The sequence below is a fragment of the Sinohyriopsis cumingii genome, chromosome 2 (assembly GCF_028554795.1).
Source record: "Sinohyriopsis cumingii isolate HCF-2022 chromosome 2, ASM2855479v2, whole genome shotgun sequence".
Taxonomy (NCBI): Eukaryota; Metazoa; Mollusca; class Bivalvia; order Unionida; family Unionidae; genus Sinohyriopsis; species Sinohyriopsis cumingii.
Genome location: NC_142962.1, coordinates 142,160,631 through 142,179,372, shown reverse-complemented (window position 1 = coordinate 142,179,372; position 18,742 = coordinate 142,160,631). Strand labels below are relative to the sequence as shown.

General features: G+C 34.1%; 1 protein-coding gene across 1 annotated transcript in view; it reads right to left on the bottom strand.

Moving 5' to 3' along the window:
* Window positions 1-318: 318 nt before the first annotated feature.
* Window positions 319-18,742, bottom strand: part of LOC149805972 (sphingosine kinase 1-like) — a 28,170-nt gene continuing 9,746 nt past the window's right edge. Inside the window, exons 3-6 of the mRNA XM_089950768.1 lie at window positions 16,236-16,330; window positions 13,643-13,758; window positions 11,070-11,293; window positions 319-7,925 (exon numbers count right to left, since the gene is read on the bottom strand). Coding sequence (XP_089806894.1) covers window positions 6,955-7,925; window positions 11,070-11,293; window positions 13,643-13,758; window positions 16,236-16,330 — 1,406 coding nt within the window. The 3' untranslated portion in view covers window positions 319-6,954. The remainder of the gene's footprint in view (window positions 7,926-11,069; window positions 11,294-13,642; window positions 13,759-16,235; window positions 16,331-18,742) is intronic.

Genomic DNA, 18,742 nt, shown 5'->3' with positions numbered 1-18,742 from the left:
TATAAATGATCTAAGTGCTAGCAGTTTCTCAAGTTAATGTTAGATTTAATATGAATTTCTTTAGCTTTGTTTGCATCTCTTTTCAAGTGGAGAAAAACTCAACTTGCAAAATCATATTGTCTATAATATTTATTTTGCCTATTATTTTATCTCTAGTGTAACTAGCTTTACACTATCAGGATTCATACAGAATTCTGAATGATAAATTCAAAGACTTTTCCCAAGCTTTCAAAGACCACAAACATGGATTTCCAAGACCTATTTTTGCTAACATTTTGTATACAAGTTATGTTATATGAGAAAACAATGAATACAAAATACTACAATATTGTTTAATGATAAAATGAAACTGAACGGGTCATCAAAAGAAAAAACCAGGAAAACTCGACTACATCGAAATCTAACAACCTTGGACAATTTTATTTGTGATTATGGAAAGAAATTAAAATGTTTGAGTTTATTTCAATTTTCAAAGACTTTTAAAGACCTTAGAGTCATCTGCTCATTTTTCCCAAACTGTCAAAGACCTTCAAAGACTGTATGAACCCTGAGTATTTGTGAAACTGTAGAATAAGAAATTACTTTTCTTTTGGTTTCACTTTCAATTTTTCATGATGCTACATATAATGCTAAATAGTAGTTCCTGTTTATGGTTATAGGCAAATGACACATGTCCAACTTTATATATTCTGATCTAGAAGGTTACAAGAAATAAAAAGATAATATTATTTCACTGGCAATATTTGCATTGGAAACAGCCATTTTGTTTTCAGGGGGTGGGCAGTATATTATGTGACAATATTATAGCTCAGCCTGAGGCAATAACAATACATACATTAAAAGTCTTAAGGCACACAGTAACAGAGCATACCTAAAGATATTATGAGAAAAACACTTCCATATTTGGTTGATGAAATGATTGGGCAGGCAAAAATGAAACATCTATACCATCAAAATGTTGGCAGCTGCAAAAGGCTATAACCTAAACAGCTGATCAAACCATCAAGAAGTCAATACCAAAACGGGCTGCTTCCAATGTTTAAGAAATCACTCATATAATCTGATTGAATTATTTACAAAACAGGAGTTTTATTAATGACTTACAGTACATTAATTTCAAAATTTAATGCTTGCAAAAAGAAGCTTGAGCTAATATTTTTGAACACGTGTTTCCACAATTACCTTTCAATGAGAAGGTACTCCAGTGTTAAATTCGAGCCCTGCAAGTACCGCTCAATTAGTGCCAAGTCATAAGTCTCGGATATTATGAGGGTGAAAAATTGAAAATATGAAAAATATTTTCACACAAAATCAGGTCACACTGAAGGAAAAGTTTCATACGAAGAGATCATGGAGTTGTGAGTCATAACCAGTAAACCATGTTTAAGCTTAACAAAAACAATTTAATATCAGAATCTGAAGAGACTGAAAACTGATCCATGATCACATGTAGTACAGATGAACTGCTGTGCATAGTTGCTGATTACAGTAAACTGTGGCAGGGGACACAAGAGTAAGCAATAACCAAAAATAAGCTTTTCATAGTGGCATTAATGAGCATAAATGATGAAAAGAACAGATGAAATAACAGTCTATCCCTGAATGAGAAGCAAATTTTGATACAACAAGGGCATGACAAATATTATACACTTTAAAAAAATAAGTCAATCAGTTCGATGTCTGTAATACACAATGTATTTAATACTAACTGTAGGTTTCCTTAATAACAGATTAATATAGATTACTTTCCTAATTTATTGAATTCAACATGCCTAATACCATTATGAACACTGACCAATATACCCCCATAGATGCTGACCAACATACCCCCATAGATGCTGACCAACATACCCCTCATAGGTGCTGAATAATATATCCCTCATAGATGCTGAGAAGTTAATTCAAATTCAAAAGTATTTGTCTTCTTTTGTTGGATTGGAGTTTTCATTATTTAATCATGAAGACATTAAATCATTCCATTAAACATCTTTGCTAGTAACATTAAAAAATAATGGTTAATGTAAACAGAGCTACAATAGTTTCAATAAGAGATGATGACATCCAGTTGTCCTGCACCACAAAACACTAGTACAATATACTACCAATAGTAAGGTAACATAGTTACTTCTGTGTAATATATAGCTAAACAACAAAATATAGACCGAGACATATGATACTTTCTGAGTACCAGATTGTCAGATTTAACAAAATAGTAACTGCTGAGTGATTTCATTTCTCTACCAAGGTCAAAGGTCATCCATGTGAAATTATACAAAATGACCAAGGTCATACAAGTGCAATGATACAAAATGACCAAGGTCATACATGTGCAATGATACAAAATGCAAACAAACTATCCTTAATAGGACTGCAACTATGTTAATAAACTGCATATTGTTTGGAATATGCACACAGTAAAGGCTGATGGAACAAATCTTTGCATAAGAAATTTATTATTTTGCCGGAACTCTGGAAGTATGACTGAGAGATGGTCTAAATTCTATGAGATTTTTTTTCACACTTAGATATCACATATATGAGATCAACCACTGCATAATGCACTGGCAGATCAGGACAATATTGATGTTCTACTTTGGGTTACAAGCAAACAGTGCAGGACCTGATGAATTAATCAATGGCAGATCAGGGTCAACACTGCAACTGGGTGTGCAATATATACAAATTAATATATTATATCACTGTGCTGACCCAGTATACACAATACATTAAATCACTGTTCTGACCTCATTATACACAAATCAATACATTAAACCACTGTTCAGACCTCACTATAGACAAATCAATACATTAAATCACTGTTCTGACTTCATTATACACAAATAATTACATTGTATCGCTGTGCTGATCTCATTATACACAAATCAATATATAAAATCACAGTTCTGATCTCATTATACACAAATGAATTCATTATATCGCTGTACAGACCTCATTATATACAAATCAATATATTAAATCACTGTTCTGATCTCATTGTATACAAATCAATATATTAAATCACTGTTCTGATCTCACTGTATACAAATCAATAAACTAAATCACTGTTCTGATCTCACTGTATACAAATCAATATATTAAATCACTGTTCTGATCTCACTGTATACAAATCAATATATTAAATCACTGTTCTCATCTCATTGTATACAAATCAATATATAAAATCACTGTTCTGATCTCATTATATGATCTCATTATATAACAAATCAATATATTACATCACTGTTCTGATCTCATTATACACAAATGAATTCATTATATCACTATACAGACCTCATTATATACAAATCAATATATTAAATCACTTCTGGTCTCATTATACACAAATCAATATATTGTATCACTGTGCTGACTTCATTATACTTAAATCAATACATTGTATCATTGTGCTGACTTCATTATACACAAATCAATATATTGTATCACTGTGCTGACATCATTATACACAAATGAATTCATTGTATCACTGTACAGACCTCATTGTATACAAATCAATATATTAAATCACCAAAGTGACAAATAAAGTTGGTATCAGAGCTGTTCAAAATGATTCTCCAACATTTCAAGCCCATTAAGCTCTTCATTTGGTAAATAAATAACAACAACAAAACAAGCAGGTAACAATAGCAAAGAGGAAACCAGACTATTTGTATATTTGAATGACAAGAATAACATCCCAAAAAGTTCAATAATATAAAAATAATATGATGAAAAACAGCATAAATATATGCATAATTATTTATTTTGCATTTCGGATATATATATAATATTTCAGATTTTACAACATGTTTAAATTTGTAATACTGGATAAAATGATCTCCATACAGAGCAATGTTTCTTTCCTTTTTAAATTCCTATTACATACAAAAATAAGGTTCTCTGTACATAATGCTTTCCAACCACCTCTGTAAGAGAGACATATTGAGGACTTTTGCCAGGTTAAGATGATAAATCAAGACCACACTGAAAGCAATGAGAAAACAGGGATATTTGCCATAACCAAAGGTATTACAACATGCATATTTGTGCACTTTGAATTATGATCACATCAGTGACCAGCTACAGTTAAATTAGTTGATTAACGCATGTAAAAATAATTAATGTAAAAATACATATAACCCCCAAAGTCTTGAAAAATGGAATGTTCAAAATCTACTAGCAATTAAGATCCTCTTTATTAACTGCTCCTAGATTTATCATAAAAACAAAGAAAAATGTGAAAAATGAACAAAATAAAATACATTTCTATCAAAACTATTAACACTGCACCTAGTTTCTATTTTAATCGTCTAAAATGTAGGCAATAATCCAAATCAAATACAAAAGACCCAAAACTAAAGTTTTTAAACAAGTACATACATTAAAAATCTTTGCTTTAGAAAATGAAAGAATATGCATAACTGCAAATATCCAGATCTGCCTTTGTATTATGCACCAGAAGATCTGTGAATATGCAGTTTGTAAAGAGTAATCAGTCGAACAAACAACACAACTATGATCTGCAGGCACATTATGCTATCGCAGATCAGGTTCTTTGATGTTTGCAGTTTGACTTTACTTATAAGAGCGTATATACGGTACTGCCTGTTGAATGGCAAAACAATATGTACAGTACCATTCATGACTTGTGACACAATGTTTACCATTTATGTCTTGTGACATAATGTTGACCATTTATGACTCGTCACACAATGTTGACCATTTATGACCTGTGACACAATGTTTACCATTCACAACTTGTAACACAATGTTTACCATTTATGACTTGTAACACAATGTTTACCATTCATGACTTGTGACACAATGTTTACCATTCATGACTTGTAACACAATGTTTACCATTTATGACCTGTGACACAATGTTTACCATTCATGACTTACAATTTTGATTTAGCGACAGACAATTTCAAAATTATTTTTGATACTATTAACAACTTTTACATTAAATATGAAGCAAATATTACTAAAATAAATCTTGCATGAATGTACACACCAATGCATTCAGCAACATGTATCTATAAAACATAATCAATATTTTATCAAGGATTATGAAATCCTGACAGACTTCTAATAATTCAAATACAGAGGAAATATCACCATTACTAACTTTTCAATAAAATGCAATAACAAATATGTCCAAAATGTCGTGTTGTGAGTTGGATGTTAAGTATTTTCAAGCCCTGCAATTGTCAAAATAATCAGAAGAATCTGCTGGATTTTGGGCCATAAACAACTGATGCAAATTCTTTACAATGTTATTGCTCTGCTCTGAAAATTGCTAATATCATCCTACTAAGTATAACTTTTGAATGCTAGAATTTGTTACTTTTGTTAGTTATGTAGAATTACAATTCTCTGAATTTATTGGTGGACATGAACACAGTTTTGTTTCTATTGCCTGGCTCCAAATTTACTACTAACATTTAGTTTTTCTCCTGAATTGATATTTTTCAATTTCTGCATCATTGTTTGGTTTGAAGCAACAACTTTTACACCAAAAATTAAACAGCCTTAGTGGATTACAGAAAGTCATAATATCCTGTATTCTCCTGAAATTAGTCTTCGCTGAGACAAACTTTATAATATTTTCAAATTTCATGAACTGTTCAGTTCGGCTTTCATGATAGAAGGACTCTGAAGTGTACAATTTAAAAAAAAAAAAAATTCATTCTTTAAAAGCATGTGAATCCAAAATCTCAAATTTAACAAAAACATACGAGATATTTACTGACAATGGGTCCTGACCTGAGTTTTATCCAGAATGTACCTAAAGATAAAGGCACACATGTGATATTTGAATGGAGATCAATTAAAATAAAGTTTTGTTCGAACAATCGTGTCAAACATTTTTATCAGAAACTGAATAAAAAATATCCCTTATAGTTTGAATAATATGACCTTTATAAAATTTTAATAAAACATAATAATGACTCACTGTGGTTTGCAAGCAGTCTTATGACTGGTCCTGATTAACCAAATTTTGAGAATTAAGGACTAACTGTTTATAAAATAGATGAAAAGAAGAAATTTTTTAAGTTATGATCAGTACATGGCTTATTGAATTTACAGTTTCTTCTTCCATCAGTGTAATTGTACATTTCTGAGTTTATAAAACTATGGTCCACATAAGCAAATCTTAAGTATGAGAAATGAAGGAGGTACAGTCAGTAGACTTAAAAAGTTTGTTTTCACCCATTACTACAGCATCTTAAGTACGAAAAATGAAGGCGGTAGTCAGTAGACTTAACAGTCTGTTCTCACCCATTACTACAGCATCTTAAATATGAGAAATGAAGGAGGCAGTCAGTAGACATAAGTCTGTTCTCACCCACCACTACAGCATCTTAAATATGAGAAATGAAGGAGGCAGTCAGTAGACACAACAGTCTGTTCTCACCCACAACTACAGCATCTTAAATATGAGAAATGAAGCAGGCAGTCAGTAGACATAACAGTCTGTGCTCACCCATTACTGCAGCATTTTCACTAAAGCTAAACTTTTTCCAGCAGCATCTGGAGCACATGTGTAATTTAAAATATTTTACAGAACATAAGATCAGTAGCCATTTACAACACTTTATTGAACACTATAGCTGTATCTGTAGCACACAATCTAATTTATAACAATTTATATAGTATGCTACAGCTGTGTCTATAGCATATGGTGTAATTTACTATAGCACTTTACAGTATGCTACAGCTGTATCCATAGCATATGGTATAATTTACAATACTTGGAATGCAATCTTTATCTTTTTGAAATAAATATTCGTGATATATGCTGAAAATGAAATTATTTACACAAAGCTAAGGTAAATAAGTTGACTACTCCTGGGTTAAATTAAATTTGTCAATTGGATATGGGTAGCTAGTCATCCATAATGCTGTTGTTGTACTTCTTAGTTAATTTTACGGCTTTCATAACAAAATTTGACCCTAAAGAATACCCATGATTCTGGCTAGTCCTGGCAAGACCTGACCTTGAATTGGGGCACTGGCCACCTTCTCTCCATCAACCATCATGACTCCCTGATTTTCTGCTGGTTCTAGACGAAATGCCAGGACTTTTACAACCTCTATATAAGGAGATGTGGAATCAACATGAGAGCCCTTATCCATTTCTGTAAATAATTTTAACAACTCACTCTTGCCAATCCCAGATCTGACAAAGAATAGATGGATAATTCCATCATTAATCCGCGCATCAGGAGCTGCAAGAAAGTCAGAGTTGAGATGAGTTTGGTATGCAGCACACACTGTGATGAAGTCTTCTTCAACAGTGACCCAGTCCACTGGAACTGGTTCATTGAATGGCAACAGGAGGGGAGAAGGTGCTGGCTTTCCTGGAACTTTGGTAGCTGTGAGCTTTTCTATCAAGTCAAGGGAATCAAGAGAACCACTACTTTTGGCTGCAACAAAACCAGAATCAACATACTTCCCTGATTCTGCATAACCTTTCATAGAATCTGACTTTTGCATACTTCTTTGTAAATCAGACAAAGAGTGGTGTGCATCTTTTCCATCACTGATCAAACTATTTTCCAAGTCAACATTTTGTTTTCCAGTACTAATGTCATGTTCACTGATGTTAAGAGACAAGCTCTGCAGTCTATCCTGGTCTAAAACAATATCCAGGTCATTATCTTCCATTTGTGACACAGATGCATAGTCACTGCCTTCTTGATAAAGATAGTCTGGCACTGACTTTGTACGAGGTCTCCTTTCTGAATTTGTTTCCTCATCATCCATGCCGTTATCCACAAAATTTTCTCCTACACTCTGTAGTGAAAGTCTTTTGAAACGCTGTTTTGAGGGAACCTTCTTGGAAGAATCCGTCCCTTTGCCTGACTTAGGTAAATAGGATGTGATGGGCAAAAATGACAGTCTTCCTTTGTAGACTCTCAGATCTGCAAATGTAGGATGAAATAATTTAGCTTCTAAAACTGACAAATGCTATTTATATAACTTCTTTAAAAAAAACTGTAATCAATAGAAACCCATTTTTAGAGTAATACATGTTTCTTTGATAATACTTACCCTGTTATAATACCTTAGCAGGACAACCACTACCGTGCAAATTCAGTCATCTTCAGCTAAAATTGTTGGCTATGAAGCAAAGAGTTGTCTGCCCACATAGGTGGCAGTCAGAGAGAATGATCTCCCCTTATATACATTGGGATTGTACTAACTCTGGTCTGTAAAAAAGCTAAGACTGGAGTGAAATGCACACTTTCCATGCAGGAATTAACTGTGGGAGGCTGAGAGGATGTATCCATATTATGAGAGAAGTATTAACAAACATATTTTACTCCAAAAATTGGTTTCTTCAAATACAGTATTCAATCATAATACCATAGGAACAAAAGTAAGAGGTGGAGGGAGTTACATCCCCTTTCACAAGAGTAAGGCCATCTACAGTCTCCTAAGTACAGGGTTAAATATTCAAGGTTTTTCACAGTTTAAAATCATGTTCTTCAAGGTGCATTCTTACATTAATTTTAAAGGATACATCAATGAAATTGTATGTAAACACAACTTAATACTTACTATTACTTATTACGAGGAACATTTCTTGCAAATTTTTTTTTTTTAAAAACCCAATAAGTCAAGAGCATGATCATTGATATCAATCCAATTAATACTAAACATCATACATCTGGGCATTAGAATAATGTACAGTCACTGAACAATGTTCATTTTACTCTGTCTATGCTACACTATTTACAAAGTTCAAAATATTTTAGAGTGAATTTTTCAGTTCTTGTAGCCTGTCATCAACCTGTTTTTTTCAAGCACTCCAAGTTCAGCAATTTTTTCCTTAACACTTTTCCTAAAACTATCTGATGTCGTGATAAAGGAAATTTTCCTATGAGTCTCTGCTTTCAATGCATACTCATCAGCAGTAGCTGTCATTGTCTCAATGTCTTTTTCAGTACCTGCCTTTCTTCTTCACCCACCCCCAAAAAACAAAAAAAGTAACCAAGATGTTTGTTTTATTTATGTTATCACTTATACAAATATAGAATATGGTTATTTTAAACTATTTCAAATCATATTAATATTTCTCTCAGCTGAGCTGTATTCTACATTTATTGTGTTCATTGCAATTATTTTCTGTCCTATTTCCACTCGATCCAAAAACAGAACCAGATTCAACTAATTTCATAATTAAGACTTTAAACAGTTTCTAATTTAAAACTTGAAACTCTGAGTTCACAGACATATTTTTTTTTGTCAAAAAGTTTTCATGCTGAAGGCTTCTTGTTTTGCCATATTAGCTGTAATGGCTGTTTTTCTTTCCAGCTGCATGTAACCGAAAAGCACTCTCTTCCATTGCACTGTCAATATCCTTCTGGCATAATTGGCATTTTGCAAAGATCTCATAATCCAAACTTTATATTTTTCTTAGTATAGCCACCAAAGTTTGAATCAGCAGCCAGACATTCAAAGTATACAAATGATTCAAATTTAAACCATGGCTACATACGGGCTTCATACAATCGGAAGTTCAAATGTACGACTGCACAGAGGCCAGATGTGGAATTTTCCTTTCCGGCACAAGTGAGAGATCATTTTGTTTTTGGGATTTTAAATTTTCTTTTTTCTTTTTCATTTTATTTAAATTGGTAAAACAAAAACTATTCATTAATTCCTTTCAGTTTCAAGAAAACCAAAGCTTTTCAAGGTACCCAGACAATATTTTGAATTTTCAAGGTGTTTTCAAGGCCTTGAGGGACAACTTCATTTTTCAAGGCTTTTCAAGGTCCACTACGGACCCTGTAACTATGTGAGGCAGCTTCTAAATCTTTGATATACTTGGCCGAAGCATGGACTCCGTATGCTGAGATGTGGCTTTTGCGAGAAAGGGAAAAGGAATGCTGCAAATCCAGCTGTGTTGTATTGCCGCATCAATGAAAAACTGACACATGACCTGGATAGGTAGCCTGCTACACTGCTGCTACAGGTCCAAGCAAGTATTTCAAAATGAAAGAGCTTGGAATGTGGTTTAGAGGCAGAAACTAGAGAAAATAAACTCGTCTTCCATTCCACAGCTTGTATAATATCAGCTAAGTAATAGTTATGCTCAAATGTAATGCTTGTCCTAATCTCATAATGCATAATAAATTAATTTGATCTTGGGTTATTTCTCTGTATGCAGAATGAATAACCCATCATATCCAGGATGATAAATCCTGAGCTAAGACATGGACTATTCCGTTCTTGTAAAGGTAAAAAATAGACAAAATCTCCTTTTAATGATGTTTCTAGCTGGACCTCTTTGTAAGCATATATGGTACATAACAAGCATGAGACTTAACTGGATACCATAATTACAAAAAAATTTACCATATTTTGTTGTATAGAGTCTCTGCTTATAATATTTATAAAAGTACATATATGTAAACAATTACAGAACATCTGAAAATAAATTTGATGCTTAGTTCTGGATTGGACACTAATCTTAAGTTTCATTAAGCAGAACAACAATAACTAATATCAACATGACATTGTACAAGACCAAAATCTTGTTGGTACCCAAAACTATCCTGAAATTCTACCACAAGCATGTGGGTTCATTATTAGCTGACCACATCAATCCTACCACAACCAAATCAATTCATTATTAATTGGCAAAATGCATTACAGTATACAGTTAATGGAGAAAAGTCTAATCAACATTATGGTGTAAACTCTTATTCCTTTTGACAGCCTGAAGTCAAATATCTAGCTTGGCAAAGAAATTACCTTGGTGCATCTATTGTCTTATTAAGAATCAGTTTTGAGCTTTCATTAATGGCAGATCTACTGCCCCAAAAACCTAGGATTTGTGAAATGTTTAAGAGACTTGCAGAAATTGTTTTTACCCATGACAAATAAACAAAGCCAAAAACTCTCTGGGAGAACATCTATTAAAAATACACAAAGCCAAAAACTCTCTGGAAGAACATCTATTAAAAATACACAAAGCCAAAAACTCTCTGGAAGAACATCTATTAAAAATATACAAAGCCAAAAAACTTCTATTAAAAAGGCCAAAATTATGTACTTACTAAAGATCCTTTTCAGGCCTTGCAGTGTGAAGCGAGCCTCACCAATGGCCCGATACTTTTCGCTTTCATAGTCAATGTCAGCAATCAGCCCCCAGGTTACAGCAAGGAATGAGTAGACTGGTGGAAGGTTTGGCTGCTGGATAAGTACCAAGTCCATGGGTACAACTTTATGTTTTACCAGAATAAAGGTCGAATGAAGGACGCAGTTAGACTTAAATGACTCCCTGAAAAAAGAAACAACATTAATTTTATCATCAGTACAAAGAACAAAGACACTCAATGAAAGGACTAATTATTGTCTAAATGATTGCTAATTAAAAAAGGGATGATAAAAAAGATATTTAAAGACGACCTGTGGCTGTGGATTAGTTGATTTGTTTTTGGTTTACTTCTCACAGCATGATGTTTTAAACAATCCTTTATTACAGAGATTTGCCGACAAGAGAAATCATATTTATTCACAAGTGGATCTGGTTTTGTTAGACTATATCAATTCATGATTTGTAACAGCAAAATCGGAACTAGATAATGTGTTTGAAAATAGCATGTATACTCCCACTAACATAATGATTTTAGTATAGACTGCACTGCTACTGACTTGAACTAAAAAATAAACTAAGCCAAACAAAAATCTTTAATGCTTAATATAGGCCACCTATTGTTTTCAAGTGTTTTGAGTACTGAATTACATGTAGCTAATAGTTTGACAGCCATGTACTAGCTTTTTAGATGATACACTTGTATCTCTCATGCCAAATTTTGGCAGCTTTTGCAAATTGACATATTGGTGGAGATTAATTTTGGTACTACTCCTTCTCAAAGTAATGTGTGTTCCACAAGTTTGTTAATAATGAGTCAAGATTGGACAGTACAAACAAAAATCACTCAAATATTCAACATCAATCACACAACATATTCAAACATGGCATACCGATATCAAGTGCCTTCAATCTCATGAACTCTTTACCTGGGACAAAAGTATGGGCCACAAAGAACATTATGTTTTAAAAACTACCATATTATTCATTGTGCTTAATTGTTGCCCTCTTTGCATTTTCTGCCAGTTTAACCCAAATAAAAACTCTCCAAAATATTCACACTTTAAAGTAATTGGAGAGTAATGGATAAAGATTAATTTATAATCTTTTGTGTCTTAAACAGGAACTTTCAAGCTTTTTCAGACAAGAATGGTGTTTTGTGAAACTTGTAAACAGTATGAAAATTAAAGGGAAACTATGGCAAACTAATAACCAGTATAACAATCACTTTTATGAACTATAATTTATTGAGAAAGGACACTGAAGGTGCCACCTGATGTAATTTCTGCATGCATAACAGGAATGCACATAGTTTATTATTAATAGGAATGTATCTTGTTGCTAGGCAATCTCTGATGTGTGCTCTGCCAAGGGCAAGGATGGAAGATAAAAAATTTAAAACAGTATTTTGTCTATGGCGCTTTGCTAGGTCATTGCTAAATAACACAAGAAATGCTACTACTACATAATATGTACAAGTCAAGGTATGCGACTGAATATTGCCATGGTTGGGAGTAGGATGTAGAGGTTTCTACTACCTGTTTGTTTAGTGTGTTGATGAAGCAAATGTGATAAAATCAGTGAGGGGTGCCATAAAACACTATGCTAGCAATAAAATCTGTGATGGATGGAGTTCCACTAGATTGAGTGGCTATCCAAATGGTTTTGGAATAAATAAATCCGATGTAGTGGGCATACACAATTCATCGTGTACACTTCATCGGGTGTCCCTACGTCCACATCCATTGGATAGACTGGATAACCAATAATCCACAATGAATATACAGTTATAGATGTACTTTTACAAAACTCATCTGATTTTCAGGTTTTAAATCTAAGCTTGAGTATCTTGCACAATAATGTTTTGAAAATATACAGAATGGTTTAAGCCTGTCCAGGGAAAAATGACTACCCATCAAATATGGCCTGGTTTGAGCCCATCCAGGATAAGTGATTGCCCATCAAATATAGCCTGGTCTTGGTCTGTCCAGGGGAAAGTAATTGTCCATCCAATATGGCCTGATATGGTCCTGTCCTGGGGAAAGTGACTGCACATCCAACAAGGTCTGGCTTGGACATATCCTAGGTAAAATGACTGCCCATCCAATATGGTTTGGTTTTGGTCTGTCCGTGGGAAAGTGATTGCCCATCTAATATGGCCTGGTTTGGGTCTGTCCAAGGGAAAGTGATAAATCGTACAATATGGCTTGGTTTGGGCATGTGAAAGGGAAAGTAGTTGCTCATCCATTATGGCCTGGTATGTCCAAGGGAAATTAAATGCCCATCCAATGCAGGAGGTTCTCTTCAGTTTCCTTAGCCTTAAAAAATCCTGTCATGTCAGTATCTAAGCTGTTAAGTGTATATGAGAATTCAGAACTTGCTTTACAGCTTATATTTTTTAATGAATTCAAAGCTTCAAATACTGTTCCTCTCTTGAGAGACCCTCTTTTACAAGGTCAACTTTACAATGCAAAAGGGTTGGTCTCATAAGAGGGTACCACTGTAGTAGCAAGCAGACAGTGCAGCATCTCCTACCCTGCTGAATAGTTGATAGAGCAGCAAAGGGCATTTCCTGAGCCACCAGGCAGACAGCCAATGGGCACCTTGATTGCCTTCTGCCAGTCCTCTCTCTGCATCAGACCATTCACAACCTGAAACACATAATATTGATTCCTGAGATGGGGTTAAACCACAACTGGTTTGCATAATTACATGACAATAGTAACTTGGATTATTGTAAAAGCCAAGTGTCAAAAGGCTGGAATTAGTTTGCTGATGTAAACTAGAGGAATAGTAAGCAATTTGCTTGTGTAAATATACCTCCAAATATCTCCTGCATCTCCCCTTACTGCATGAATGAGATGAATATACCTTAAAATAAAAAGCACACAACTCTTCAGGAAACAGGGCAATTACAATGGTTTATCAACTTGTATATCTTCTCATAATGACCATAACATATACTAAGGTTCACAGCAATTCACGAAAAATGGTACAAAAGTGATCAAAAACAGCAATAACTCTTACAAAAATCAAGGATTCACAGAGATTGGTTGATATCTGTAGATGATGATGATAATATGTACCAAGTTTTAAAATGATCCATAACATAAACAAGAGTCCCATGAAAAGACTGATTCTCTGTAGTCCAAAAAGAATTTAAAAGAATCCAAGCTAAGTCTGTTATTTCTGTCCATTTATTCTAATTGAGGAGTATAAAAATCATCTCTGATGTTCTTAAACTTCAACATAACAATTTTGGAGCCAAAATATTTCCTTACACCAGAGTTAATAATTTCACAAGATACCTGTAATTGCAGTAGAAAATTCTTTGTCATAGCCTTTAAGCTTGAACTTAACACCATGGAAATAAAATATTTAAATGCTAAGACCTGCCAACATGCTATTTTATACCTAATATTTTTTTTAATTATCTTTTTTTTTAATTAGCATCATTCAGTGCATTCAGTTATATCCACAAACTGGGTTTAATAAATATCCATTAGTACTTGTTTGTGTTATCATGCCCACAAGCAATACAGCAATACAGCTAAAAGACCTTTGACCTAAAATATACTGTCAAAATATGCAATCAACTTGTTTATTGAAATGCAACTAAAATTCGTTTTTATATGTACAAGTCACCATGTTTATAAGTTCAAGAAGAACAAAAATGCAAGTAACAACCTTTGATTCAATCCCATTGTCAATAAGGACTGGTTTTCAGAACTAGTTTACAAAAAAGCATATGTACTGGTGGTCATATATAAACCATTTCATTCAGAACCAATAATAAATATTGCAAGTTAATACTACCGTTTATGAATGAGAAGTATTTTGAAATAGCCACTATGGTGCAATGTTTGAGGTCAAAATAAGTACCATCTGCAATCAGGTCAAATAAGCACAATTTCAACCAGAACTATTTACTACATACTGCTAAAATAGTGTTTTAGTGAAGATTTTTAGTATGGCTATCAAGGCAACCATTTTGGAAATGTTACAACTATATGGAAATGTTACAACTATATGGAAATGTTACATGTTACAACAATATGGAAATGTTACAACAATATCATTTTAATATAGGAATAACTACATTACAAACAGTGAGAGGTTGTATTGCATCATTTTCATTATGTCCCGCTACATTTAGTGAGAACTGAAAATATCATGTCAATATCACCATCCTTTCATGAGGATTATTGATAATAATATTTTCAGGTCCTTACCACTGATTAGCACCATTTACTTTTATGACCAACTATTATAATAGTTTATAGGGTCATCTGATACAATCTTCCTTTAAGAAACAGTAGCAGTAACAAGTTTTTGAAGATGGTTATCATGGTGTCTATTCTGGATGTCATATTAGCATTTTATTGATAGAGATCAAACTAGATAGCCTTTCTGCAGAGGAGAAGATATATCAAGATGGTTATTGCAGCAGTCATTGTGAATTACAGATCTGCACCATTTTCATTTGGGACTAATTTGACATCACAGGATGTTCTTAAGTCAAAATCTCACACTGACATGGTACCCATTCAGGTGGAGTAGAAATAACATTTCCAAGATGGGCACTGTGGTGATGTCCATATTGGATGTAACATCAGCACCATTTTTTAATAGTGAAAATCCCATGTCAATACAACTGTTTGCCATAGTGATCTTAACGGATGACAGCTCCATTTTCACAGAGGAACTGTTAAACCTTGCGATGAATGTGTCTGTAAAGTTTCAAGGCAAATCTCCAAGTAGTGCAGAAGGAGTATCAAACTTGTCCTAATGAATGGATGGATGACTAATACATGAAGGAAAACAGACAACAGCATAAGCTCCTGTGGTCTTCACCATTAAAAATAAAATTGCAACACAAACTACAGGATTAGATATGCTACCAAGACTGAGTCTTACAATGAATTGGGCTACATCACAAAATGGAGAATAACTCCAACAAAAGCAAAGTGATTCATTGATAAGCTCATCTTCATGTAATGACCAAAATATTTATCATGTTTCAACCTCAATCAAATATTGAAAAGAAGAAAATTAAGCCTGAAGAAAACATATAATACAACAACATATACCATGTTTCCAATGACTGCTAGTTTTGTATGTAACAAACCTCATAAATAAGTCCATCACCAGATACAATGACAATTCCATCCCATTCATAAATGTTTCTCTCTTTCACCAACTGTGAAGCATGACCAGCATATTCTGAAATGGAAAGTCTTAAAATTAACAATCTGACATTATATGTAAATTTTCTAAATGTCATTAACTTCGTAAATTACCTATGTAAATGAGTTGCACTCCCACCCGCTGGGTTATTTTCAAAATCTTTACAAGCTACTTCCAGTTTTATGATATGCCCTGTTTATACTATCCAATCATCTACCCATGACAAAAATTTCAAGTTTATGGTTAAGTGGTTTGGTTCGTCAATTCAACAGCATTTTTCAGCACATTATAGGTTCTACATGACAGTCATGATATTGGATATATGAAGAACCCAGGAAAAACCACCAAGCAAAAAAATGATACTGGTAAGCTTTCTCACAAACCCACATTGGCTGAGTCAAGGCCATGTGGAGTGAGATGAGAATGATCAGTAAACACGAGAGCTTTAGACCATCTGGCCACCCATGGCCCCTTATGGTTTAAGTAGATGAAAGTAAGTTTATCATTTGCATTCAAGCACATCTAAAGTTTGCTTGTCCTCAACTTGTGCATGAAAACTGATCATCATCTAAATTTTAATCTAGCTGGCTCTTAGAATCACTTTGGTATTGGAACAAGGAAACTTACTTTGAAATTTAAAACCTTGCAAAATCTACAAAAGCAAAATCACCAAAAAGCGCTTTCATACTGCCCTTGACTTTGTCAAAACAGAAATCCTTAAATTCTCCTGAGTTCAAATGGACACTTAGATGGATTCAGAGACACACCTGAATCTTCTGTTCATAAAATGTTTCAAGCCCTCCATATTTCTCATCAGGTGATAGCATGCAATTCCATATGTTTGTCCCAATGATTTGCTACAGTATTTCTGTTGCTGATTTTGCCACATTTGCACTTTGGTAAATCATCTCACTTAAAGTTCATTCATACAGCAACAAATTTCTCTTTGTTTCATTCATACAAATGTCTGTTTCAATTTTCCTTCCACTTCCTGATTACTGGCACTGGATCAAAGTCTGTTATATTAACACCAGCAATACTAATCTTTATTAGCAAAATATGCTTCATTCATGAATACTTACCCACTCATAACACCTTAGGAGAACTACTACCTTACAATCCAAACCTTCCAGATAAAAACTGTAGCTAAAAAGAGCTCAAAGTTATCTGCCCACATAGATGGTGGTTGTGGGCAGAGTGATGTGTGCCTCTCAACCTTCTGTACAGACTATGATCTTTGGTGCTTGTACTTGCACAGGTATACCCAATGTAAGCCAGGTCACATCACTCCAAGTCTGTAGATGGCACCTCATATCTATACAAATGGGGGAGAGGTTGGTTCCGTGGGCAAACTTTTGGCCTCCATTAGGATAAAAGAATCATTTGTTATGGGTGCAAATAAAAATGACCTAGGATGATGAGGTCCACTGTGACGATGAGCAAGCCTTGAAGGAGAAGGAATTCCTGTGCAGAGATTCCCTCAATAGTAATGAAGCCACCATGATCCTGATTCAATGCCCATTCCTGAGGGAGACATACTGTTTACTTGATTGTTGAATTGCATACCTAGATGAACAAATTGTTGAGATTGTACTAAGTCGGATTTGTCCATGTTGATTTGCAAGCACTGTAATAAGGGTTATCATTTTGTGTTATATAACTCACCTGATGCTTTTGCAGGACGTTGTCCAGTTAATTTATTATTGTTGCCTTATAGATAGTCCTGACACAAGCCATAATACAGTTGATTAGATGAGTGAAAACCTTGGGAGTGATACTGAGTCCAAATGTGAGTGCTTGAAATCGATAATGTTGTTGTAGGTGAAATGCAGGAACTTCCTGAATGAATTGTGAATAGGGATGTCAAGATAAGCATCTTTTAAGCCCATGCTGATTGCTAAGTCTCCCTCTTCCAAATGTGCTGTGGTCTTTCTACTAAGAACCAAGGAACATGCCACTTGCCTTTGGGAGAAAGAAAAGTCTAGAATAAAATCCTGGGAAATTTATATTTCAAATAATTTCTACCAGCCTTTTCTGAAAAATGTCATTTATTTCTTACTGCAAGGTGGTGGCTTTAAAAGGGCCAGTTGAAATGTTTGTAGCTGATGGGACTCTGGACAAAGTAGTAGGTGTTTAGAAAGTCATGCAGACTCCCTCCGAAACCACTTGCTGGGTCCAGTGAACATTGCAGCCGATCTTGTCCTATTCTGCAGCAAAGAATCAAAGCCTTCTCCTAATTCGATCTGTGGGAACGTCAGTGTGGAGATGATCTTTTTTTGAGAGATGGAGGTGGTATTGTACAGAAATACTGACATAAGCCACCACTACTTCTGTCTTTTGTCCACTTTGGTTAATAAGAACAGGGGGTTTTGACATCAAGAACTACAATAGGACAACTCAGACGTTTTTGTTCGAGATGTGTCCCTTGGTGGTTCCTTTTGTTGGTTT